The sequence below is a fragment of the Martes martes genome, assembly GCF_963455335.1.
Source record: "Martes martes genome assembly, chromosome: 7".
NCBI classification, from domain to species: Eukaryota; Metazoa; Chordata; class Mammalia; order Carnivora; family Mustelidae; genus Martes; species Martes martes.
In genome coordinates, this window is record NC_137894.1 from 4430950 (window position 1) to 4456800 (window position 25851).

The window sequence follows — 25851 nt, forward strand, 5'->3', positions numbered from 1 at the left end:
GGGTCTGCGGCGCGCGCCTCTCCGAAGCTGTCCTCACTGGACCCCAACTCCTCTTGCCTCACCAAGGACGTCTCTCCAACAATTTTTCCTGCTCTCGCCTGCATCAGCAAACCATTCCCCTCTGTGACACCACCACCCCTGGCACGCGAGCCTGCTGCATGAGTTTTACAAGAACGTTCTCTGCACTCTGTCTTCGTCCCTCCCATCCCATCAGGCTGGTGTGCGCGCACAGCACCAGCATCGTGTCCGTGGAGGTCACTCCTGACTCGCGCGTCGCCGAGTCTCCCGGCAATTCTCATGTCTCATCTGCTCAATCTGTCGGCGTCGATGCCCACTCCCTGGGACCTTCTCACTCCTTGGAGCGCTCTCCCTGCATCATGGGCCACTCTTTCTAATTTCCTTCCCCCGTCCTCCTCACCACCGGAGCCTGTGAGTGTGAGGGGCCCCAGGGCTCGGGCCCCAGAACTGCTTCCTACTCTCTCTCCATATAACCTGAGGCCTGAGGCTAACCGGTGGGCTTTAAAGATCTATGTGCTCGGGACTTCCACGTTTGTACGTCCAACCCAGACCTACCCCCTGAACTCCTGGTTCCTGATTCTGACCGCGTGTCTGACACCGCCCCTGCGAGATCTGATAGCCTCGGACTTACCATGCCCCGGGGCCAGCTCATCGCGCCCCCCTCCAGGACAGTTGCAGCATAGCTCTGTACCCGGTGACTTTATCCTTCTAAGTTGACTTGGGCCCCAAATCTGGAGGTATTCCTTTATTCCTTTCTTTTTCTCACATCCACTCCATCAGACAATCCTACGGGCCCTCCCTTCAGAATATATCCACAACCTGGTCTCTTCTCGCCACTCCCCACCACCAAGCAGTCCCCAGCCCCGTCTCACATGTCAGTCTCTGTAATTACCCCCCACTGATCTCACTGCTCCCGATCTTGCTTCTGTTCAGCTCCCCGTCTACACAGCAGCCAGAGTGAGCCTTTGCAAGTCAAGTCAGGTCGTGGTGCTGCTCTGCTCCAAACACCCAGGAGCTCCCATTCCACGCAGGTTCTCCTGATCGGTGCCCCCCACCCCACTGCCTCTTCTCCCATCACTCTTCCACTCCGGGCCTTGCTCGCTGCTACCCCCCACCCCCCGCCCCAGCCACAGGGTCCTACAGGTTTGCCTCTAACACACGGTGCAAGCCACCCACCTCTGTTCCCTCACTTTCTTTTATTTTTTTTTAATTAAAAAAATTTTTTTGAGATTTTATTTATTTATTTGACAGATAAAGAGTACAAGTAGGCAGAGCAGCAGGCAGAGGGAGAAGCAGGCTCCCCGCTGAGCAGGGTGCCCGATGCGGGGCTCGATCCCTAGACCCTGGGATCATGACCCGAGCCAAAGGCAGCCGCTTAACAGACTGAGCCACCCAGGGGCCCCTATTCGCTCACTTTCTGTCCTCACATTACCTTCTCAGAGGGGCCTTCTCTCCCTCCCTGCGTAAAACAGAAGCCTCTCCCCCCGCGCCTCTGCCCCTCTCACCGTGTTTAGTGGGTAGAACCCACTGCCATTTGACACGTTACACACAGAGGACTTTGTTAGGTGGCAGACACCCTCGCCAACCCCCAGGGGAACATCGGTTCGTGACTTATCTGTGTTAGTCACCGCTGTGTCCCCGGTTCCTAGAATAGTGCCTGGTCTGGAACCAACGCTCATTAAATATTTATAGACAAATACACTAAGTGCTCTGGGTGCCGAGAGGGGACCAAACACCTGTGGCAGGGATATCGGCAAAGGCTTTATGGTGTGAGCGGCATTGGAACTGGCCGTGAAGGGTGGGCGGAATTTCAGAAAATGTAAAGTTCGGGGTCTGCCCCTCCCCTTCACAGCAGGAGTCATGCCCCTGTGGTGACCTGTGTCCCCGTCTGTCTCTTCTAGACCCACGTCCCACGTGCGCAGGAATTCTGTCTTCCCTGCTGTTGTGTCCCCGGCACCTAAGTCAGGGCCTGGCCCAGAGCGGTCACTTACAAAACCCTGATGGATGAGGGAGTAAAGGAGTGAGGAAGGGAGTGAGAGAGCAAACAAGCAGGAGACAGACGGGGCCGGCACGCCTGACGCAGGAACCGTAGCAGTAGCGTGTGGGGGTGGCAGGCAAAGGGCACGCCGGGGGACCGCGTCCAGGAGCAGGGAGCACGGGAGGCGAGGCTGTGCTGGAGTCGGCCAGGAACAAACTCTGGGCAGCCCTGACTGTAAAGCGAGCCCCATGTTTCCACTGTGAGCTAAAGCCCCTGGTTACATCACCGCGCGGGGCCAAGGCCAGCACAGGTGTCCTCTCCATCCTGTGTGATGACCTCATCCCTCCAAGGGCCCGGCTCAGAGCCTCCCAGCCTCATGATCTGCCCAGTAGGGCCTTAACCTCCAGGGCATCTGAGTCCATCAAGCTGGGGCAGGGAAGGAGATACGGAATGGACCCCACCAGCCCAAGGCTGAGTTTTCAGCCCCCGTGATGTCCTCTGATGCCTCTTCACAAAATGGCAGCCAACCTGGCAGCTCGGGGCTCCGTGGCAGTAGTGGGTCTTTAGAAACACTTCTATTTGGACAGAAAACATTTCCTTGTGCCCTGGATGATATGAACTATATTCTAAAACACACGAAGAAACAGGAAAGGTCCTTCCCTCCCAGCTGCATACACACTCCTGCCCATGCATGTGTGTCCACACGTGGGCACGCGCACACGTTCGGCTCCGGCCAGGAGAGCCCGCAGCGGTCCCGCAGCCTGGGGCTTTCCCCGTTCCCCCTCCCCCTTCCCCCCGAGACCTCTGCTTCACAGGCGACAGGCCTAAGTCTCGAACCCAGCTTGGAGATTGCAGCCTTGTCCCAACCAACCCCAGTTTGAGAAGCTCATTAGTGACGAAACCTATGTTAGAGTTCTCGAAGAGCTTTCGAACGGTCCCGTCTGGGCCTCCTCACAATCCTGTGACGATTCTTAACGCTTACTAAGGACTCACTATGGGCCAGGTACTGAGCTGAACGTTTTTCTTGTATTATGTAATCACCACAAAAATCCTACAAGGAATATACTGTTATTAATCCCCAATTTAAAAGAAGAGGAATTCAGGGCACCTGGGTGGCTCCGTCGGTGAAGCATTTGCCTTCGGCTCAGGCCATGATGCCAGGGTCCCGAGATCGAGCCCCGTGTCGGGCTCCCTACTCAGCCTGCTACTCCCCCTCCCTCAGATGCTCCCCTGCTTGAGTTTTCTCTCTCTCTCTGTCAAACAAATAAATAAAATCTTAAAAATAAAAAAATAAAGAGGAGGAATGTAAGGCCCACGAAATGAAGACTTCTGCCCAAAATCATCTAGCTGGTGATAGGCGGAAGAACCAAATTCAAATCCCTCTTTTCTACAAAACAGGCAAGTCAGGGGTTTTAATCTGTGTTTCACACAAAAGAGAGACAGGGCTCTGGGAAGTAAAGTGACGGCCAGAGTCACAAGGCACCTGGCTTCCTTTTCCCTGTACTGATGCTCTTTCTGGTGAGGATTCTGGGACCAATATGTAGGTCTGTATTCCCAGCATTCATTGTCTTAGACTCATTTCTCTAAGAAAGGTGTTTCTCTGGAACTTGGTTCTGTCTAAAGGCTCAGTCACTGTCCAGTGTCTTGGGATGCTTCTGCCTCCTGCCTCAACGTCTATGCACACATACATGCACATGCACCAACACAGAATCCACAGAGTTGAGGAGAGTGGGGGAATGGGCCACCACGCTGGACAAAGATGGGCAATATCAAAGTAGCTTTCTGACCAAGGGAGCCCCTGGGGGAGACAGCCAGAAGGCAGAGTCAAGGTCTACCATCCCCCCTCCAAGAGGGGGGGTTGTACAATCCTTCTCCAAGACCACAAGGACTGCTCTCAGAGCTCAGCCAGCAGGAGAAGGGGCACAGGCTCCTCTCCCTCATGTGGTCTAGGTTCTGACCCCCCCAGAAAGCATCACCTGCTGCTGGCAGGGCCCTGATGGGGCTGACTCATCACAGTCTAGTTTAAGGAAGGAATGCTACCAGCAGGGTGGGAGGAGGACAGACACAGGTGGTCATTTTATCTCCACGGACACAAGCTGGGATCACCAAGTGAGTCTCCCGCGGAGGCCGGTCTTAGCCATAGACCGATCTACCATCTACTCCTCCAGATCAGGAGACTCAGCTCCGGTCTCCTTTGTTCTCTGCTTTTTCTGGATCCTGCTTTCCCCTCCCCCTTCCTTCCTCATACAGTCTACATTCTCGCCTTGCTAACTGGAAAAGGCTTATTGATGGTGGACTACAGTGATCACAGAGACCTCCTTAACCTACTGCATAAAACTCAAGTGACCTGAGATTTTTTCATGTGTGGGGGACAAGGAGTGGGGAGGAGGAAGTTAGGGACAACAGGGGAGTAAGGTATGGATGTTAGCAATACCTAGAGCTCTGGAAATCTTACAACCCCAAATGGGAGTGCTAGAGACCTGGGCACAGCAGGTGCTCCTGAGCAGAAAGAAGACTGTGGCCTTGGCTGGTCATCATGAGACATGGATGTTATCTCAACTGAGGGGATAAAGCTTTGCTCCTTTGGGCTGGGCTTAAAACAGGGCCAAGCTTCATAATGACAATGGGGGGTATTGAATAAAATGCCCCAAGATTCTGGAAATCAGACTCCTGTCTGGCTTCTCCAACATCGCTCTCAGAGTCCATGGCTACGAAGGGTAGAAAGGAAGAAGGAGAGAAGCGAGACCAGTCCCCGATGCCTGACCCTCTCAGGCGGCCCAAGTCCCCAGCAGCAGCTGCGGCTGAGAGGAACAGGCATTCGGCCAATAGGTACCGAGCGCCTTCTTTGTGCTTTTTCCAGAAAGGCAGCGTGTGCCTGGTTTGCACTCTATCCTCGCGGATCTCACAGTTTTCCTGGAGAAGCAGAGAAACAGATACAGCAAGAGATTTCCGTGGCAGTGCTAGAGACGGATGATGTCCTAGAGGATAAGCCATGTGGTCTGGGCTTTGAAAGATGAGAAGGAATTTTCCAGCAAAGGAGTAAGCTTCTAGGTAAAAAGACAGAATGAGCATATCACCTGTTTTCACTCTCTCCACTATGAGTACTCTAACGAGATTTTTTTTTATTAAAAGACATAAAACCACAGGGAAGGGGAGAACAGAGGAGGCAAGCAACAGGACGAACAACAGTCTGAAAGTCGGAAAGCAGAGGGACAGTGGACCCAGGCTCTGCACAGCCTGGCCAGCTGGGCCCTAACGTAGCGGTGGGGGAACGGAGAGCTACCCTTTGAGCACTGGAAAAGCCCCCGAAAGGCATAACTGCAAGCAAGCACTTGGGGAAAAGGGAAAGGAGGAGAGGTTCTAAGACGCATGAAAAAACATCAGCTCTCTGGATCCCCTCACCCCCTCCATACCACTAAGTAACTACTTCTTCCCACCCCCATGGCCAAAGGTGAGGATGATTATCTGGAAAGGTAGAAGTTTACCTCGAGGGTCAGCCAGCACAGCTGAGAGCATAGCTACTCTATTGGAAACGAAAATGTAGTAATTGTACGCATAAAATAAATGCTCTCTGATGAGAGCCCACCCAACCCTACGATTTGCATAGTTCCTGGAAAATCTTTACCCGTCCCCCAGGCAAGACATGGGAAGAGTATTCTCTAGGGACGCTAGCTAGCCCAAGATGAAGGGATTAAAGAAACTTGCTTCCTCAGTTCCCACAGTGGCTGCCAGATCTCCCTACAAGGAAGCCCCAGGTTTTCAGGACCCTCCTGCTTCCTCAGAACCAACAACCAGATTTTTGGTCTCCACTCTTAACCATGATCTGACAGCTAAGGATCGCTAGGTGTCTGAAGACAGCCTATACATAGAAGACTAAGGATGAAAACAAATTAAAAAAAAAAAAAAAGCAAATTGGAAGGAACTCAAGCTATGCAGGGAGAAGGAAACTTTTAGAAAACTATCATTACTAGTGTCAGAGAGCTAAGAGAAGGTAGTACATTCATGAAGAACAGGATGCCACAGGGGGAAAAAATTAAGAAGGTCTTAGAAATTAAAAGCCCAGTGGAAGAGTGGAAAGAGAACACTGAGGAAATCTCCCAGAAAGAGAGCAAAAAGACATATAGATAAAAGGGGAAGAAAAGAAAAGAAAAGGAGAGAATGAGTCCAGGGGAGCAGATATCCATGTAACGAGAGTTCCAGAAGGAAGGAGCAGAGAAAACACGAGGGACAAGCCAACATGAAAATGATCTCAAATGTCCCAGACCTAGAGGCCATCAGTTACTAGATTGAAAGAGTCCAAGCACACGCCAGGGTGAAAAGACACCCATATCAAGATACATCCTTATGAAACATCAGAACATTCTTACAAGCTTCCAGAGAGGAAACAACAAACAAACAAAACCAGTCTCCTGTCAAGAATGAGGAGTCAAACCATCTTCCTGCTCTGAACACTAATGTTGGGAGAAAGAAGACAATGCAACAACATCTTCAAAATGCTCAAGGACAATTATTTTCAACTTAGAATTCTGTAATTCCATACCTAGCCAAAGTCTCCATCAAGAGTAAAATAAAAAATTAAAAAAAAATTTTTTTTCAGTCAGGAGTTGTCTAACATTTACTTCCCACATACCCTAAGAAGCTACCAAAACAAGAATGTAAATCAAGAAAAAGAAAAATGTGGACTATAAAAACTGGGAAATTTGTCCCAGGAGAGAGGTAAAGGGGACATACAGGACGATGGTAAAGGGAGCTCCCAGGATGCCGAGCGTGCATCAAGTGCAGAAAGCAACTGAGTCACACTGGAGCGGAAAGGCTCGAAGGACAGATAGGTGGCGAGTGTGACATCACCACGCCTCCCGTTGTCGTACCACCTCTGGTAGGATGTCTTCTTACATGACGACACTATTGAAGAATGTAGTTCGGTAAAGCCAGAGAAAAAAACAGGAAAAAGGACCATATGAGATCCAGGAAACTGACTCAAACCCAGGAGAAAGACAAAGAGAAAACTTAGGATAACAGCTGTGTGTCTTGGTGTGCCTGGGTGGCTCCGTGGGTTTAGCCTCTGCCTTTGGCTCAGGTCATGATCTCAGGGTCCTGGGATCGAGCCCCACATTAGGCTCTCTGTTCAACGGGGAGCCTGCTTCTTCCTCTCTCTCTGCCTACCTTTGTGCCTACTTGTGATCTCTCTCTCTGTGTCAAATAAATAAGTAAAATCTTAAAAAAAAAAACAACAACAAAAAACAGCAGTGTGTCTGGTCTAAAAGGCCACCAGTTGAAACAGAAGAACAGAGATCTCCAAGACAGAGGCCTCCAAGGAAAGCAGCTGACAAGAGGACAGATGACAGTGACCTTGTAGGAAACTGGAGTAAGAGGCTACTGAATGGGATAAGAAAATCTAGCAATAGAGAGCAACAAAACAAAGCAATTAAATGAAAAATTAAAGAAACACTAACAAGTAAAAACAGAAGAAAGAAATGTAATCGTAGTATACTACAATCTTCAGTTATGAATAATAGTGCCTAGAAATAAGGGAAACAATAAATATTGATCTAAGCAAAAATTATGACATAACTATATTGAGAAGATAAGTGAAGAGAAAATGAAGACAGAGCTAATCCCCCATCCACTGTAACAGGGAGATCGGCTAGCATGAAAAGCCGAAGTCTCAAGAGTTAGCAACAGTCCCATTATTACTCAGCATTGTGGAAATGTATACACTTACAGCTAAATGTATACACTAATAGCTAAAAGGGAAAAACAGTTGCTTCCGGGAAGACAAACTGGTGGGAGGAGTGAACACTATAATTTGATACACGCCTGCTAGTATAATTTGGAGATGCACATTATGTGCATGTATGCATTTGATTACATAAAAATTAATTTCCTTTAAAAAGAAGGATTAAGGACCTTCGATATAGGGAAAATAGAAGACGTAAAAGCATAAATTTGTGAAAGAGCCAGGTTTTTCCAGAAAACCGTTAGCGCCACAGTCACAAAGCGGGCATAAGCAAGCGGCCTCAAATGCTACAGAGAGCAGAACTAGCATTTCCTCCTCACCAACTTCGTGGACTTTGGCAAGTCACCTAACCTATTTTGGGTTCTCCGTAAAACTGGACTAACAATAGCACTTACTTCACCAGGTTTTGTAAGAATCCAGTGACAATGGAAACAGATGAATGTTGCAAAATGGGTCATGCCAAATGTAAGGGATGTTGGCAGAGGTCTGAGTCCCCTGGAACAGACAGGGTTCTCAGACTGGAGCTCAGAGGCTTCTGGGTCAGGGTGAGAACTGCCTGGGGGAACCCAGTCCCAGAGAAGCTGTTTAGATGGCTGGGGCAGACAGGTCCCCCAGAATCAGGGCACGTCACACCTGGAAACCACCAATGCCCTTGATTTACTGGGGAAGGGGGGGTTCTCAGAGGGAAGCTTAACCTGGGCCCCTTGGTCTGATGGCTGCACAGCTGGGAGGGGCGGACCTGCAGGCCCGCAGACAGGTCAGGCTGGTGTGACGGGAGGTCTGGAGGGGAGGCCATGCTCAGGGCCAGCTTTCCGGTACACCCACCCCACCCTCCTCCCTTCCCAAGGACCATCACTCTGCCTCCTGTTCTGCCAAATCTGGCCATGGAGCTCAGGGAAAAGCGAGTTAGTAGTAGTAGCCTTCACCTCTAGCACTTACATGGTACTCACTGTACACCAGGCACTATTCCAAATGCTTTGCAGGTTTGATGCAATCGGTCTCACAATAATCCTATAAGGTTCCTACTATTATCATCCCCACTTTACAGATGAGGCACTGCAAGGTCATGCAAGGTTCTGCGACCTCTTCTGTATCACATAACTGGAAAGGGGACGGATCCGCCTTCCAGCCAGGTGGTCTGCAGCCGGAAGCACTAGACATCACTGTCTCCCAGGCTTGACACTCCCAGGCCTCAACACCCTCAGCTCTAAAATGGGGATATTTGGGAAAGTGACCTCAAAAACCTTTTTCAGCTGGAGAGCTTCTTCCCTTGCAACTAAGATTCATTAGTTGTCAATGTTTGTCCGAGGGTTAAGAGCCTTTACTGAAAATAGGTTTTGAAGAAGAGCGGGGCGTGTGTGTGGCTCCAGCATGGGAGGAGAAAGGGACCCCAGCCCACCCAGGGAGATTCAGCTGCAGAGAAAGCTAAGGAAACGAATGTGAACTTGCCCAGTTTTGTGCAAAGAGCCAACCCCTTCTGTGCCTGGACCCACAGCCCCCTGGGACCCTTCTGTGTGCAGTGACCCTGGTGTGGATCATACAGAGGGCTTCGTTACCTGTGACGATGCAGGTGAACTTGGCGTCACTGTCCTGGGACACAGCCCGGGACTTGAGCGTGGTCTCGAATAGTGGCTGGGTCTCCTCGGTTAGCTGGGCAATGATGGAGCAGAAGGTGCTCCTAGGAGAGGCAAAGAACCTTTCAGAGTGGTCTCTCCCCCCCCACCCCGCCAAGATACCTGGTATCGCCCAGTTCAGACTGGTGTGGTCCAAAGCAACTTCAATCTTACCATATCCATCCATCATCCCGTGGCCACGGCTCCAGTACCTGAGCAAGTCTTTCTTCAAGGGAGCTAGATGTCCTGGCCAGGCGGGTGGCAGGGATGGAACCGAGGGGCTGGATGGACTCCTGATCCAGACCCATTCCAATAGGCAGGCTTCTGACCATGGGCCAGGCTCCTGAGCATGCTGAACCCCAGCCCTGGCGGCCCCTTCCCATCCTTGTCGGAGGGCCTGGCTTTACCCTCTGCCATTTATCTCCAGGAAAGCTCGTGCATGGGGGTGGCACACATTCGGACAGGCCCAGCCTCGGAGATGAAGACCCCAGCATAGCAGGGCTTCCGTCCATGCCAAAGAGGGAAAGCCAGTCAGCCCTCAAGGAGACACAGGTCAGGGGCCTCTCCAAATGTTTGGGCTCAGAAGAAATGCCCCCGAATGTATGAGCATAGGTCATAATAGACAACGAATAAGCCAGCCAAGGCCGGGGGTCCAGATCCAAGGGTAGGCTCTCATTCATCGGGGCATCAGGAAAGAGAATCTGCTCTTGGACCCTCTCTGGACACCACATGCTCGCGTGGATACATGGCTTCCAGCTCTGGGACCAGCCAGCGGGACAGCCAAACTGTAAACAGACCCACCCCTGCACAAGCCAGGACTTTGAGTCCCACTGTGACGGTCTGCCTCCCCAAATTCAAGGGCATTTGCAGGCTCATGGGAGTCCAGCACGGACTCACCAACACTGCTGACCACCTCGGGTCCCCTCCTTCCCAGGCACGGGAAGCAAACCACCATGCCAAACCCTCTCACGGGCCAGCAGAGACACAAGGCGTCCCTAGGCATGAAGCGTTAACCACACAGCCAGGTCATCTGGTGCCCAAGCCGTGCCCAGCCCTCCCCCCCCCAACTCAGACAGCCCATTGTGAGCAGCAGTGAGGACCGTGAGGGGAGAAGTGACCAGAAGCAGGAGGGTCTGCCTTTCTCTGTGCCTCGGAGGAGGGGCGGTCACCCAGGCAATGCGTGTCTGCTCGAGCCCCTTCTACCAGGGGCAGCGGGGTCTCTGGGAACCCTGTGCCAAGGGCCTACGACCCTGTGCTTTGTGGGGAGAAGCCTCCACACTCAACTCCTCGTTTCTGTGGCTGTCATTCTGGACTTGAGTTTGAGGAGAAAAGGTCTAGCCCAGGAAGCGCGTCTGGAAGCGGTGAGACTTCTGGACCAACAAGCGCTCCAGTCGCGGCGTCTCTACGGGAATGCAGATGCCTGGGTCTTTGGGGAGCTGAGAGGAGCCCAACCCGACAAAGACTACCCAGAAAGGGGACCCTGACTCTTCACACCCCTGAACGCTTGACCTGGGCCCGAAGTCCGGCTCCTAGGACACTCCCTGGGGTGCCCTTATCTAGAACTCCTCTCTCATACGCAACTTTTCCTTCTCCTCTAACCCATTCAGGAATTCAACTCCCTGACACTCAGGAACATCTGAAAACGTTTCTTGCTGCTCTCACACTAAGACGAATTTCTGACTTCGGGGCATACCAAATCCCAACCAACAGCTGCCCGAGGAAACTGCTGTGCCCAAAGGAACTGGACTTCCACGATGTCGCAGCTAATTCAAAACATCCCTCATTCCGTCCCCCCTCTAGAACCTGAATCCTATCTTACTTGTGAACATGAGCCTGGATCTAATACCAGCTTAGCCTCAAGGGTTGGAGCTGCCTGGACGAGTCTAAGGAAATAAGCTACCGGAAACGGGCTACCGTGAGAAAACAGGGAAACTCTGCTTCGAGGAAATTTGCGGAGGCAGTGCTTGTGCTAAATATTCAGCAGCAAGTAGTTATTTTGTGTCCGTACTGATTTTGAACAGGAAAGAACACTCATCTTCTCAAACTTCCCACACTAGGTTCTAAGCTACAGTATAGAAAATGTTTGCATGGAAAAATCACACGTTAACTGTTCAGAGGCATGGCTAGCCGAAAGCCCTCTGGGAGGTAAGTGTGGGGTGCATTCAGGGAGACGGGGGAGTCCCTGCATAAGCTGTCCACTGAATGTCACCTGCTTTCTGTCCCCTTCCTCCGGACCACTCTGCTTCCAGGGTCCTGGAAAGCCAGAAGTCCACACATCTGGTGATGGTCTGGTCCCACCCTGACACCTCCAAGTCTTTCCAACTCTGTGACTTCATAAGGAGATCACAGCCTAATCGTGTGTTTCTAAGGAGCACCAGCACCACTGGCTGTCGTGGTGTTCGGAGGAACCTAATGATGCCTTTACGTTTGCTTCTTTACCTTGCTTTAACTTCTAAGGTACTTTCTCTTTTAGCACTTGGCACTCCCCTTAGAATTTGGCCATGATGCCCTCTCTTCCACCCACCCAGACCCTGAACCAACCCAGAACAAAGGTTCCTCAAGGCTTTCCTACAGCAGAGGAAACATGCGTGGTAGGTCCTAAGCGTGTCTGTAGACATCATTAGCTAGTTGGGGACCATCTGGTTCTGCAAGAATCTTTCTCTGTGTACAGAAAGTGTAGGCACCGCTTCCCAAACCTACCACAGTCTGGGATGAGGCCCAACCGGTGGGAGAGAGCCAGGAAATGTTCCCACTTCACGAAAGCCAGCTCAGCCAGCGGTAAAAAGCTGTCCCCAGATCGGGAGGAGAGGACAGGCATCCTGTGGGTGAACCCCTACTGTGGGCCCGCTCGGGTCCCGCCCTGCTTCTGCAGCGGGTTCTGGGAACAAGCAAAAGCGGTAATACACTGACACGGTGTTCCCTGCCCTCAAAGAGTGCACGGTCCTGCAGGGGTGGACAGAGCCAAAGGAGAGGGGAATTAGAGAAAGGGGTGGTGGAAGAACTTAAGGGATTCAGGAGGAAACTATTTAAGGCAGGAACCGTGGTCGGAAGACCGGCAATAAGGTGTGCAACCTAGACGTGGCGTGACAAAAACGGTGGGGACCTCGGATTGGGAAGTGGGCCCCATGCCTGGTGGCTCGCTGTCCGGGCCCCGTGGTGCCTCTCCCGGGGGCACAGAGACATAGCAGGAGGCACCTCCGGAAGCCTTGCCTATTTCTGGGTCCCCGGATGCCTTTCAGTGGCCCATGCAGGCATCAGCTCCGGCCCCCGTGGGACCCTTCCGTGCTCACAAGAGTGCCCTCTCACACTCCCCGCCCGCTGCCCTCCAGCCCTCCCCTCGCCCCATGCAGCCCCCGCCCCCGTTAGTGCACAGGCTGTGTCCCAGAGGCCCTTCAACGCCCAGACCCAAGAAAAAGAAGCAGTCAGAGAAATGTAATGCAATGTGCGTTTACCTTCCAGAGCTGGGGTGAGACAACCGGTTGCTTGATAAGCTAAGCGAAAACAGCAAATGGAATCATTAGGCCAAAAAAGCAAGGAAAGGAGGCGACACCAACAACATTCTGCAGAGTATTAATTGGCCACCATCTGGGGCCCAGAGGCCTTTCTATTAAAAGGGACCAGCTGTCTTAGTTGGCCTGCTCTGGTTAGCAAGTGGCCTCACCCCCAGACACCAGTGTATCTGAAACCGAGAGCTCATTAAATGCAGCCGAGTCCAGGGGGATGGTTAGGCAGGAAGGAGGCCCCTTGGGGCTGCGCTTTGAGAAAAATGCGTGCCAGGCACTTGGGTCACTGGTCCCCAGAGAGGGGCTCGGGGCTGCCTGGCGTGCTTCCGCACCCTGCAGCCCACCAGCCTTGGGGGACAGCTCCTGCTTCAACCCTCGGCCTTTGGGGGAGAAGAGCGCCCATTCCTAGAAATCCGCTAACACGCTGTGAAGGAGACAGGTGGCTTGGAAGAACACCCATTAATAGGTTAAAGTATGGTTAAAGGGGCCACACAAGGCAAACCAGCTGGAAGAGAAAAGAAGAGGAGAAAGACAAAGCAGTTAATTCAGCGGGAACCAGGAGGCACCCAGCTCCGTCAGACCAGCACACGGTCCATGATGATGCCCACAGGCCCTGATCAGCCCTCCTACCCCGGGGCAGCTCAAAGTGGACACTGGCTGGGGGCTACATCGGCCACTGGGGGCAGAGGACCCACACAGGGACACCACTCCACTTGCCTCTCCCTCCGCCTTTCCTAATACGATCACCTCTGGGAGAGTCTAGGGCCACTGTCCCACGGCCCTTTGGGAGACCTTGGGGCCATTCCCTCCACACTGGCCCCCTTCAGCTGTCCCTACGCCTGCATCTCCAACTACAGCATGTCCCACTGACAGCCTGTCCCTTTATAACCAAAACCCAGAACTCCTCCTCTGCCCCAAAACACGGCTTCCCCTCCAGGGCTCCTGGGTTTGTGGCCACCTCCAGAATCCTCCCAAACTCCCAACTGTAGATCTGCCGTTTTGGACTCCTCCCTCTCCTCCAGCTCCCAAGTGCAGCTGGTCAACTATCCTTCGTCTTCTTTCTCCCTTTCTCGCTACTCCTGCCACGTCCTGGTCTAGACCCCCCATAGCTCCATTTCTCAGGACCACCTCGGCCCCCTTCTCCATCACCCCCCATATCACACCACTTCCCTGAAAAAGATGTGACAGTCCCCCCTGTTGAGTCTCAACTCCTTAATTGGGCAATTAAGGTCCTCCCCGATCGGCTCACACCCCCATGACCGCTATGGTTCTCTACGTCCTAACACCCATGTTCCACTGGAACCAGACCTGTCCCTAACTACCATGGACATGTCCACTGCTGGCCTCTGAGCCCATACTTCCATTCTCCCTGCTTGGAAAGCCCTCCCTCCTTCCTTCTGCTCGGCAAAACCCTGTCGGCCCTGCCTTCAGACCGAGCTCTTTTTGTAGCTTTCCTGCTCCCAGCACAGTGCTCAGCAGACAGCAGGCATTCAACAGCTGTTTTTGTGGAAGGGAGAGAGAGAGAGAAAGAGAAAGAAGGAAGAGAGAGGGTATGCACGAGCATCTTTCAAACAGGAAGGGTGCTGCCCCCCAGAGGGAGCCGCTGCTCCAGAGAAGATGGGAAGAGCAAGGGTGCAGCCGCCTTTGCTCAGAGCTTTAAAAATCCTCTGGAGGCTGCGTGGGCAGAACCTCCCATGGTTCCAAGACACTGGCCAACTCCATCCTTTCCTGACCATGAACTTCCTTTGCCTTTCTCCTCGTAATTGAGAGGTTTCTCCTCTGTTGGGTCTGGATTTCTTCCCTGGGAAGGAGAGGGAGAGAATCAGCTCTCTAATTCCAAGAGGAAAATGAAAGGTGCCACCTGCAAGCAGATAAGACCCTGAGCCGGGACAGAGACCCCGCCCTGGCTCTCTCTAGAGCTGCTCGTGCCGCTCTGGCCGGTCCTGCTTTCTCTAGGCCTCGCCCTTCCGCTGTTAGCCGGGTCAGGAGGGGTCCTGTGCCACGGGGGCACCTTATCTTCAGCGGGTGGGAGCTCTGCACATGCCCTGTGGATGGGGCCAAAGCTAGGCTTGGGGCTTCGCCCAAGCAGGAACATCTCCGTTTACTGACCGCGAAGGGGTCAGAATCTGAGGGAATTAAATGTTGGTGCAAGAAGTCCTAATGAGTTCTTAATGCCACCTTCGTTGTATAGAATGGCGATGCAGGACCCAGGAAGGAAAGATCTCTTGGTAAAGCAAGAACGTGAGCCTGGAGGGAGCCAGGACTGGCTATGGAAACCAGGGTCTCCCATTCATCCTGGCTTTTACATATTCTGGGACATAAAAGGCTCTTGGAAAGTCCTAGCCTGATGACTCAGTTTCCCCAAAAGCCTGAGCCCTCTTGTGTGACCCAAGCAGAACAGGAGAGGTCTTCCAAAGCTGCCTGTAGTGAACATATAGGTTCTGGGGCTCCTCTGAGCCCAGGTGGGCCAGGCTCTCCAAGAAATGAGGGGGCAGGGATTTTTGAAACTTCTGAGTGTCTCTCCACCTGAATATAGCTCCTTACCCTGCTCTAGTCCCCCGTGCCCCACCTTCCTAGAGGGATGAGGCCCTGATGTCCTACGAAGCTGGACCTACAGGGATACAGGAACTATCTGTATGGTGGACCTCTGACCCCAGTGGGCACTGGAAATATCCTTGAGCTGACTAGAGTCTGGAAACCACCTCAGGGCCATGGGGTTAAGCGAGGGGAGAGAGGCCAGAGAGCCAGGTTCTAGACCTGGGCCAAGGCTTCTGGTGGCCCAGCCCCCAGCCCAGCTGTCCATCAGCTCCCAGAGGCCGCCCATCCTCACTAGGCCCCCTGAGAACGACGCCTCGTGAGCTCCAGGCAGAATAGGGAAGGCAGTAGATCTGGACATAGACCCAGAAAATGTTGGAGCCAAGAGTGCGTGGAGAAGAACTTGCCTCTCCATCAGGGCTCTGGGATAGTCAGGATTCATCTGGGGGCTGGAGCCAAGGACAGCTGGCCAAGTCCTCAAGGGACCCTCTTTCTCCTTCATCTCTTGGGCCCTCTTCCCATCCCCAAAGGCAGTCAGGCCTTTGCGAGGGACAGAAGACTGTAGGGTTGCCCGCTCTAACGTGAGAGACAGGCCTTGCCGGGGAACTGGGAGTCGCTCCCCCCACCCCAACACAGCCATTCACAGTCCCATTCTCCCCTCTTTGGCCAGAGGCTTTCCCAGAGGTGAGATAAATCTGGCCTTCCTTGTCCCTGAGGCCCTGTGGGGGTCCGGAGCCAGCCAGCAGGGGCAAAACAGAGCCCTCTCTCCCACTGCCCCAGCCCGGCCTCCTCCAAACGCCCGATGAAAAGACTGTCCTTTTAAGAGCTTTCATATTTAGGTGCAGGGGGACTTGGACCAGCCACTTCCATCCTGCCTGCAGTGCTCAGGCTGGGACACTGCCTTGTGCTCATCAGGTAGGCAATTAAAAATCATCTACCATATGTCCGCTCAGTGAGGTAGCTGCGCTCTCGCCCGCTTTGCCTCTGCCAGTCCAGACCCATCGCCTTCCCTGTTCTGCCTGGTTTTCAAGCCACCCCTCCCTCCATCACTGCTTCCCTTCTGTGTGTTCTCCTGGTGTTGACAAAGGCCAGACGCTGGAGGCAAAGCCCAGGCGAGTGGCGGAGTCGAGTCGCCGTGACAAGTGTGAGACAAGTGTGAGGCTCCCACAAGGCACTCAGCTTCGCCACAGTTGGGAACAAATGGCCGAGGTTCACTCGTTTTTCCATAGAGCCAATGGTTCGGAGGAAGGGGCATTCTTTCCTGGCGGCCAGGGGCCTTGTCCAGTCTGACTCAGTCACTAACACCAGCCCTCAGCCCTGCCCCAGACATGTGACACCATTTGACGAGTTTTATGCAGAAACCGGTTCCGGTTACATTTGAACTTTTCCAACTCCAAGGTCAACAGAACTCAGCCAATTCACGAGGAAGTGCCTGGGACTTTTCCTGAATGTCCTTGATGTCTGTTTTTGTGCTGTTTTAGGAACGGAGGACAAGAGGTCCCCCGACAGCTTCTCAGATGAGTGGCTGTTTTCTGCATAAGCTACAACAAGCCAAGCTCTGGGCCTGGGACACAACCACTGTCCCAACAGCCAACCATCACAATTCCTTTTGGAAAACGGGCTCCAGCGTCGGAGGGAAACTGAGCTGCCCAGAGGCGGGCAGGGAATGTCCATCTCCATGGCAGGGCACGTGTCCCTGGGTGTCTGGGTGCCTCTGAGTGCCTGTAGGCCTCTCTGTTCACTGTGTGTCTTTCTATCTGTGGGTAGTCTAGCTTCTAAAACAAAGAAACCCCACCCCTAATTCTTGGCAGAGTGGTACAGACGGGGCTCATGAGCCGGACCCCTCCCTTGGCATCCCACTTGCGCAAACCGGCAGGGTGCTTGGCTCCCTCGGAACCACAAGCTCTGATTGTCCAGACAGGGCCGACCAGCACCTCGTCCCACCCCTGCACCTGCCCAGCCCCCACGAAGATCCTGGGGGAAGACCCAGCCCTGGGCTCAGAGGAAGATCTTATTTGCCCAGAAATAAGAACTTATTTCTTCCCGGTGAACCCCGCCCCCGCACCCCCCTGAGCTAAGTAGCCCTCGCTCAGGGTGGTCCTCCCCTCCCACCCCCCACCCCATGCTACTCCCCAACTCCCCCCTCCCACTAGGCCCCTACCCTGTGAACGCTCCCCCCTCCCTTCCAGCCAGGGAGGAATTTCACCACGGCCTTTCCTTATCGCTCCCTGTGGAATCCGAGGCCAGGGAGTAGCTGAGTATGGGGTGAGGGGGCCGAGGGGCCGAGGGGCCGAGGGGGCACGGGAGCCAGGTAGGGGGTAAGGCAGGCCTTCGGGGGCCCTTGAGAAATCGCCCCCCGCGTACCGCCGGTCTCCGCTCTCGAGCCTCCCGTTGCCAGAGCCCCGAGGCCCCGCAGGCCCCGAGTGGTCAGGACGAGCCTTGACGGCCCCGAGGGCCACCGCGCCCGGGCCACCGCCTCAGGCGCAGGTCCCGGGAGGAGGGCGTCGCCTCGGCCTCGCCCGCCGCCCCCAGCCCGGCCCCGGGGGGCCGCGCCACTCACCTGGTCTCGGGCCTCACGCTGAGCAGGTAGCTGCGGCTGGCCGGGCTGGGGATCCACACCGGCCCGTCGTCCTCGCCGTCGCCCCCCGCCCCGGACCGCCCGCCCGAGCCCCAGCCGCGCCCGGGGGCCCTGCGCGACCCCATCCCGCCGCCGGCCGCGCTCCCCAGGCCCCTGCCCTGCCGGCCGCCGCTCCCGCCCGCGGCTGACGCGCGCCCCTATTTATAGCCCCGCGGCCAGGCCGTCGTCACCTGCTGCTGTCCCTCCCCCGGCCCCGGCCGACGAGCGCGGCCTCCAGAGGCGCGGGGGCCGGGGGGGGGGGGGGGCGCCGGGCCTTGCCCGAGGCGGGGACCCCGCAGCGCTGGCCCGACGCGCCACGGAGCCGCCCGGGCGTCGGGGCCAGGGCCTCGGGAGGCCTCCCGCTGTGCCCCAAATTCCAGGCCCCGGGAACCGGGCTTCCTGCCAAGCTTCCTTCCCCGGCTCCCCGGGCCCTTTCACCGCCGGGGAAGCGCGGGCCCCGCGGCCTTCGCGCGGCGGAAGGTGTAGAAGGACCCGAGAGCTGGCGGAGCCGGGCGAAGGCCAGGGGACATCGAGCCGCCTGGAGCCTGGACTCCACGCGGTGGGCGCCAAGGGAGCTGGGACCGGCCCCCTGCTTCCTGGTGGCAGCCTCCGCTGATCCTCGCCTTGCCAGTGACTGTTGGTCCACGACTTAGACGAGCCCACACACCTCCATGGAGCCCCTCTGGATGCGTCTTGGGTTCCCTTTCCATTACCTAGCTTAGATGAAGGGCTCAGAAAACACTTCTAGAATAATCAGACCTCCTACTCCACACAGCCTCCATTTCTGGGCACCTTGGCGGGAAACGGCAGAGTCCTAATGCCCAGAAAACTATTCAACCATGCAACGATTTCCAAGAGTAAGAATGTAAGCACTGACTGAGCCTGGTTCTGAATATTGGGAGTGACCAATATTGATCCATTCTTTTTTTTTCTCCTTTATCCTTGGAAGCATCCAGAAAGTGCGTGGAGCTCGGTGGCTATGGTCGTTAGGAAGTTAGAGCAAAGGAGTACCACCCTTCTGTCCCAGAAGTTGCACGCATGTACATTCCCCCTTGTTCTGGAAATGGCTCTTTCCCCCTCTCCCGGTGTGGTCCCACCCGCAACCGCCTCACTCCTACGCTACCCCATCCCTGGCCTCTGTTGGCTGGCAGCTGACTCACACCAGGCTCATCGTGGTACCCGGCTCCCTGACCACAGAGGTAAGCATCACCCCCAACTGTGCCAGTGGGAGTCCTTCACCAAGATGTTTTTAAACTGGAACCGGGGGAGAAAAGCAGCCTCTCTGTGCTGGAAAGTGGTGAGCTGTGAGGTCTCAGCTCTCAGCAGCCATGCTTCCTGCCTGGTGGAGGAGGCCAGTCTGCAGGGAGGAAGAAGGAAGCTGACCACGAGAGGAGCAAAAGCAGGGGCTCAGAGTCCTGATGGCTTCGGATCCATCTCTGCGGGTGTTCCTGAAATCCGGCTTTATCCCTGACCTTCGTGTAGGTCGGCAGTCTGACCAGTTCGTCGAATCTGTGTACCAAAAAAGTTCTCTTTGCTCAAGCTGCTTCGAATCAGGCTTCTGTTGGGAGAATGTGAGTCTTGACCAATAAGAAGACAGTTTCTCCCGGGGAGCCCAAATTCGTCTCCTGACCACACGCCTCCATTTCCCCTTGTTGTTGGCTTTCTGGAGGTACATGTGTTAAAGCGCCTCAGTCATCCACATCCAAATCCTTGAAAGCAAGCTTTAAGTCTTGGTGCATTTAAGTTGTATGAACACCCCTGGATCGTGCTAGGGCAGTGTGCTACAGGTAGGAGTCACGGGATCTGTGCTTTCAAGAAACTTTCGTCCAACAGGAAAAACAGGCATATTAATAAAATACAGTGAAGATGAAATGTATAATTATAAAATTATAAAACTGTATGTGAGGGAGCATGAATGTATAGAGAAGAGTGGGTTGCTTGGGGTTTGGGTTCAGACAGTTCACAAGGTAGTAAACTTGAGAAGGATTTTCAAAATTACATAGGCCCTCACCAAGCAGGCTGTTGGGGCAGAGGGGGCAAGGACAGACAGAATATTCCAGATGGAGGGAACAGAGTGGGCAAAGGCATGGAGATACAGAATAGCCTGGTGGGCATTTTGTTCAAGTGTGAAGGAGGTGGGGAAATGGACAATTTAGGCCGGATCCAGAAGGTTTTTTCTGCTCCACCAGGAAGCTAGACCTCCCTTTGAGGCCACCTCTCCCTATGACCACAGATTTGGTATCACTGGTTACCCAAGTGACCCTCTAATTTATGAATTTCCTTTTCAAAAAGTGACCCACACTGAGGTCACCCCACAGCAGCCTACAAATGAATTAACACCTCCCTGGGTTTGGGCCCCGCTCGCTAGCAACAGCGTGTTTGCAGCCAAATCATTTCATCGATTCCGAGCCCGTGCATGTTCAACACGAACTACTGTTCACCTAAGTCTTCCCTACTCCTGCTTGTAAAGTCTTTTTTTAATTCCGAGTGCAAACTTGTACCTTTTTTTAGTTAAATCTCAACTTCTTAATTTCCCACTCCCTTTCCTTCTTGTCTAAACCTTTGTAAGTTCTGCTCCTGTCATCTAGTGTACGATTTATACTTCCAGCTTCTCGTCGTGTGCTGACTTAATGAGCAGACTTTCGGGAGGATAGGGGCAGAGCTGAGTAAGGAGTGCCAAGGCACTCAGGGATGGAGAGGTCAGAAAGGCACAATCTCTTTCCTCTCTCAGCTTTCAGTCTAGCAGGAGACAGAGGACATGCTGAGTGGTGTCAAGTCCTGGGCTGGGAGTCTAGACACTTGGGTTCTAATTCTCCTCCGCACTGAGCGTGACCTTGGGCAGATGGCTCCCCATCCCCGAGTTTTAGCTTTCTCCTTTGGAAAGGGGAATGAGGCATTCCCTTTATGACCCTGTAGGTCGAGGCTGTTCCTTCAGCACATATTAATTAACTGCTAGTGACTCCATGCCAGACATTATGCCAGGTGCTAAGGGTAGAGAAATGAAGGTGATAGTCTGTACCTCTCCGGCCTGAAAGAAAGACAACCTTGGAGAGAAGTTCGTGCACGCTGCTGGGGGAGTACGGAGAAGCTCGTGCTATTCTGCATTTGGCAATTACCATCATCCACGGTTTGCTATCAGATACGTGTACTGATGAAGCATTGTAGGAATTTCTTACTGGTGCCAGGACCCCCTCTCCTGGTTGTTTTGAACTTCCCAGGGCCCTGCAGTAATTGGGCGCTTGTGGTAGGAAAGTCTTGGGCTACTGTTCATTAACGTGTGTCGCTCGGCTGGGGAAGCTGGTCCTGTCTAGGCACGGCTGAGGCTCCTGGGACACCAGGCCCCCCAGCTGAGCCCCTCTCATCGCGGTCTACGTGAGGCCAACACGCCTCGTGTTCCAGCTTCGTCCCATCTCTTCCCCTTCCGCTCTCGTTTGAAGCAGACGTCACCCAACATTTACGAGCTGCCGGGACACCATTCCACGTGCCTCACCGTCCTCCCCCTGAACTTACTGAGTCCAGGCCACTGCACAGTGAGCGCCACTGTGTACCAGGCTCTGGGCCCCTGCCACCATCCCTGCCTTTCTAGTAACTCAGCCAACGCACTGGCAGCAGGTCCGCTGACCTCAGCCTCTCGAACACCTTCACGCCCACCTCCCTTCAGCAACCCAATCAAACGCCCATCACTTACTTGAACCTCAGCAGAGGAATTTCTCCACCTCTAAAATGCCCTTTTGTTATCCTTCCCCTACTCAGCCTGCCGTCTGCTTTAAGGCAACTCCAGACCCCTAACTTGCCCTCTCGTGAGTTTCTCCTTGGCTCTTTTACCCACCGCCCCCCCCATCCCTGTCTGGACACAGGCACAGTGTGGGGAGGACAATGACTCTGACGACAACTGTACTCTCCTCAGAGGTCTCATCTCCCTGGGCCCCTGACCTTCTACTGAATTTGCCTTGTCAGTTCCTAACCTGGAATCTGGCTGTGGCTTCTAGCTACGAGGCTGGCTAACTCTGGTTTCTAAGCTCAGTCCGGTCTCGGGCAGCTTGGCAATCCTTTCCCAGTTCCCCAGGCTGACCTTTTTCTTTCCCTAGAGCAACGGCTCCAAACAAGATTCCAACGTCCCCTTTGCCCTCCTGACTTGCAGTGGCCAACTGTTCCTTCAAAATATAGGGGAACGTGAGACCATCGGATAAGAACTTCCACTTTGAAGGAGGGCAGGCTAGCTGGCATCTCTGAGTCCTACGAACCTCTGCTTCAAAATGCACATTGTTCTTTAGAAGGTTCTCCAACGCCTGCTGTCACTCTCCCTGCCCTCCTCCGCCCAGCCTCCTTCCTCATGACCTAGGAGGACGATTGTTTGCTTTTCCCTGACATATTTACCCCTTCTTTCCCTTCCCTCACTACCTCTGCTCTCAGAAGAGCTCAGAGGGAACCAGTCACATTCTCAAGCAGTAATGAGTTACCAGAATTAGGCTATGAAGGGCAAACTTTGGCCTCCTGAACAAGAGAGAAGCAGCCCAATGAGCTGAAGTGGAGGTCAGAGCCAGGCCCGCCCAACAAGAGGGGCCAGAAGCCAGACCCTGAGTGTTACAGTGGAGCTCCTGGGGGTCAGGGCTGGCTCCCTGGCCTGGAGCAGGGAGAGGTCCGAGTGGAAGAACATGCGGAAAGGAGGAAACGGGGGTGGGGGCCAGAGGGACCACTCGGGGTTGGCAGGAAGGGGACTTGGTCATCGCGTGTTACACCCTCCACCTCTCGCTGGGGATACTCGTCCTCCAGGCAGCCCATTTCGTTTTCAGGAGGCTTTTCCTTTTTTCCTTTTATTGAGTCTTATTCTGTTGTGCCCTCCGAGGCCACACAGAGGAAGTCTGGAGTGGAGGTCTTTTCGATAGAAAAGCCCTGGAAAGCTGTGAAAATACTGATCAGGGAACACACCTCTTTTCCTGACGAATTATCAGGTTCCGGCAGTAGGTCCTTGGGTGGAGTGGCCTGGAGAGCCCTACACCATGCTGGACGCTCCCCCCGGGAACATGTACCCCTTGCCAGTGCCCGTCTTAAGCTGCTGGACTGTGAACGTCACGTGGCACTTGTGAGCTTTTCTGGGCACAGTACGGCTATCGTCCACGCCCTTCTGATCGACAGACTCAAGATCTTATTTTGCTTCTTGCACCTGTACCTGAGGTAGCCTCTTCCACAAGTGATGGTGTAAGAATTGAGGTCAGAGGTCAGTGAGACCCTCCTTACGAAGCAACATCAGCTTCGACGCCGGTCATCCAAGCCCCCCAGGCCTAAGGCCAATCTCAGGGCAAGTCATTAGTAGCAGGGTAAGTGAATCAAACACACATCCACCCCTCCAGTTTCTTCTGTTTCTCCTTCTTTTGACTGCACTCATTTAAAGGTCTCAGCCCCGAGTTCAACAAAGCCCTAGATTTCCGCTGGTCCTGCCCCCACCACTGCCGCCCTCCCCCGTGACGACCTACTGCCTTCTGCTGCAAGCTGCCCTTCCCGCTAGGGAATCTGCAGTGCTCTGGAGTGCTTGCCTGACCTGCCCCCCACAGCTCCCAGCTTGGGGGTCTGAGCCCCAGGCCCTGGAGGGTGGAGACTCCAGGTTCTACCGCTCTGGGATGGGCTGGCCGCTCTGGCGCTCCAGGGACCGGAGATGTGGCCGCATCTGTGCTGGAGTAAGTGGACGCCAATGAAAGGATCACTGGCTGCGAGGAGCCACTCCTGATTCTGCTTTGACTGGCAGGGGAACGGGGGACCCGGTGCACTTACTCTGATTCCACATGGGACTGGAGGAGTCAGGAATTTCTACCACGGATGTAGGCCCTGTCCAGGATAAAGCAATCATAGGATGAGAGGGCGACTCTGTGGTCAGGGGGCAGCAGTTGTCGCTTGGGCCCAGGACACAAGCTCCACACCCTCGGAGAGACCTGGGAAAGGCCCCTCCCAGCCCAGGCTTCTCCTGGTCTCCTTGCAGGGCAAACCAGGCCTTCTCCTCCCCTTCAAGTCTTTCTCTAAGGACCCTTCTGTATCTCAGCCAGTCCTCAGCAGCTACGTCTTCTCATTTTTTGCAACTTCAAGTGGCTGCAAGGACTGCTCACCCAAGGCATGCCCCTGACAGACCATTTCCGAGCTGGCTGGGACCCACCATGCTTCTCCTAACGGACTGGTCCTAGAGTGTAAGCCCATCGCCGCCACCACCACCCTCGCCCGCCCGAAAAGTCAAGTGCCGTCTCCAGGCTCTAACCCCTCTACCTGTCCAAACTCTCCCGCCTGCCCACCACTTTCTACCCCTTCCTTGCTGTCCCCTTCCCACTGCCTGCCTTGTCTGACACAGTTTCCCTGTGTGGAAATCACATTTCAGAACCAGCCTAGGGTAGAAAATGCGAAGCCTCCATCTCAGGCAAAGTACTTCTTTGGAAGCAAAACCTACCCTTCTTCTCAGATACAAAAATTATTCAGCCCTATCTCCGCTAGGTCCTAGGGAGAAAGTCCAAGCAAACTGCTATAAGGACCAGAAAACCCCAGAGGAAAATAGGAATTCTGTACAGAGTGCCCTGGGCTATCCCTGAAAAAGGGAGGTGAGAAACAGCGGGTCTTCCCAGTTTAACGACCGAACACCTCACCCGAGAGCAGGTTACCCACTCTTCAGACATCAAAGGCGTGGTCAACATCGCCATCTTCACAGGACGTGGAGGCCAAAGCTGTTGGGCTAAGCCGTAGAAGCAAGGGCGACTGGATCCTAGACTACCACTGTGATATATAAATACCACCGCACCCGTGAAGACAGACGGCGCTGCTGTACGGCGCTGCTGGTCACTGGAGCTCTCACTAGCTATGGGGGCCTTTCCCACTTAGAACTGCCTTAAACGGCTTTATCATGTCCTTTTGCCCCCTCTTCCATTACAATCAGTTACATATACATTAACTTCCTTTTCTAGCATTTATTCACTAAAAACTCAACTTCAATTTGCGATAATAGGTATGATAAAAAATAGAAGCATCTTAAAAGGCCAATGCATGGCACAGTGAAGTAGCTCAAGAATTCATCTGGACCCAGGTCCCTAATGAAAAGCTGGATCTGAAGACACTTTCAAATCATCAAGTAAACAGTTCAGACTTGGAAAGGACTGACAAGAGGTACTTACCCAAGAGGCAGACGCCATCTGAAAAAGCAATAATCTGATGCCGATTACAACATGAATAAATGCAAACGAAAGTGATAACTGCCTTGGGGGAAGGGGGCAGAGAGGGATCCTTTCTACTTCTGTATATGGCTAGACCAAAAGTCAATAAATAAAACAGTTAAACAGGAGAAGAAATCCAATTAAGAATTCTTGCCTTTAGGCAGGTCTCCTTTCTTTTGGCATAAACATAAGGAACAAGAAGATAAAATCTAGCCAGATCTCAGGATCCCCACAGACTTAACCCAACACCCACCCCATTTGACAGATGGGGGTACGGAGGCCAAGAAAGATCAAACAACTTAGTCACCGAGCTCAGACTGGAACCCAGCGCTTCTGATTTCTAGTCGCCGGCTTTCTTCATTCTATGGCATTGCCAGGAAGTTTAGTCAAGGAAAATAGGGATAACCCCCTGAGGAAATAATTCTGCAGAAGCAAAAAGCTGTATGCTTGGGACTCCGCTCCGCACTCACCAATCGGGAAATTTAAATGTTAAACAGGAAATGGATAAGTAAATTGATTTGAAAATGATTACAGTGATTGAAAATGAGGATTTAGGGGCTTTGTAGAGACATGGAAAATGTCCAGATACAATGCCAAGTAGAAAAAAGTAGGGTACTGGGGCGCCTGGTGGCTTAGTCGGTTAAGCGTCTGCCTTTGACTCAGGTC

At 53.6% G+C, this 25851-nt stretch overlaps 1 protein-coding gene across 1 annotated transcript in view; it reads right to left on the minus strand.

Annotated features, from left to right (window-relative positions):
• The window catches only part of ALPK3 (alpha kinase 3), a gene marked incomplete at its 5' end in the record, with an annotated part of 54010 nt that extends 35923 nt beyond the window's left edge, over positions 1–18087 (minus strand). The window contains 3 exons of the mRNA XM_080807411.1: positions 9290–9411; positions 12799–12837; positions 17945–18087. Of these exons, the coding sequence (XP_080663537.1) occupies positions 9290–9411; positions 12799–12837; positions 17945–18087 (304 nt within the window). The remainder of the gene's footprint in view (positions 1–9289; positions 9412–12798; positions 12838–17944) is intronic.
• Positions 18088–25851: the final 7764 nt, after the last annotated feature.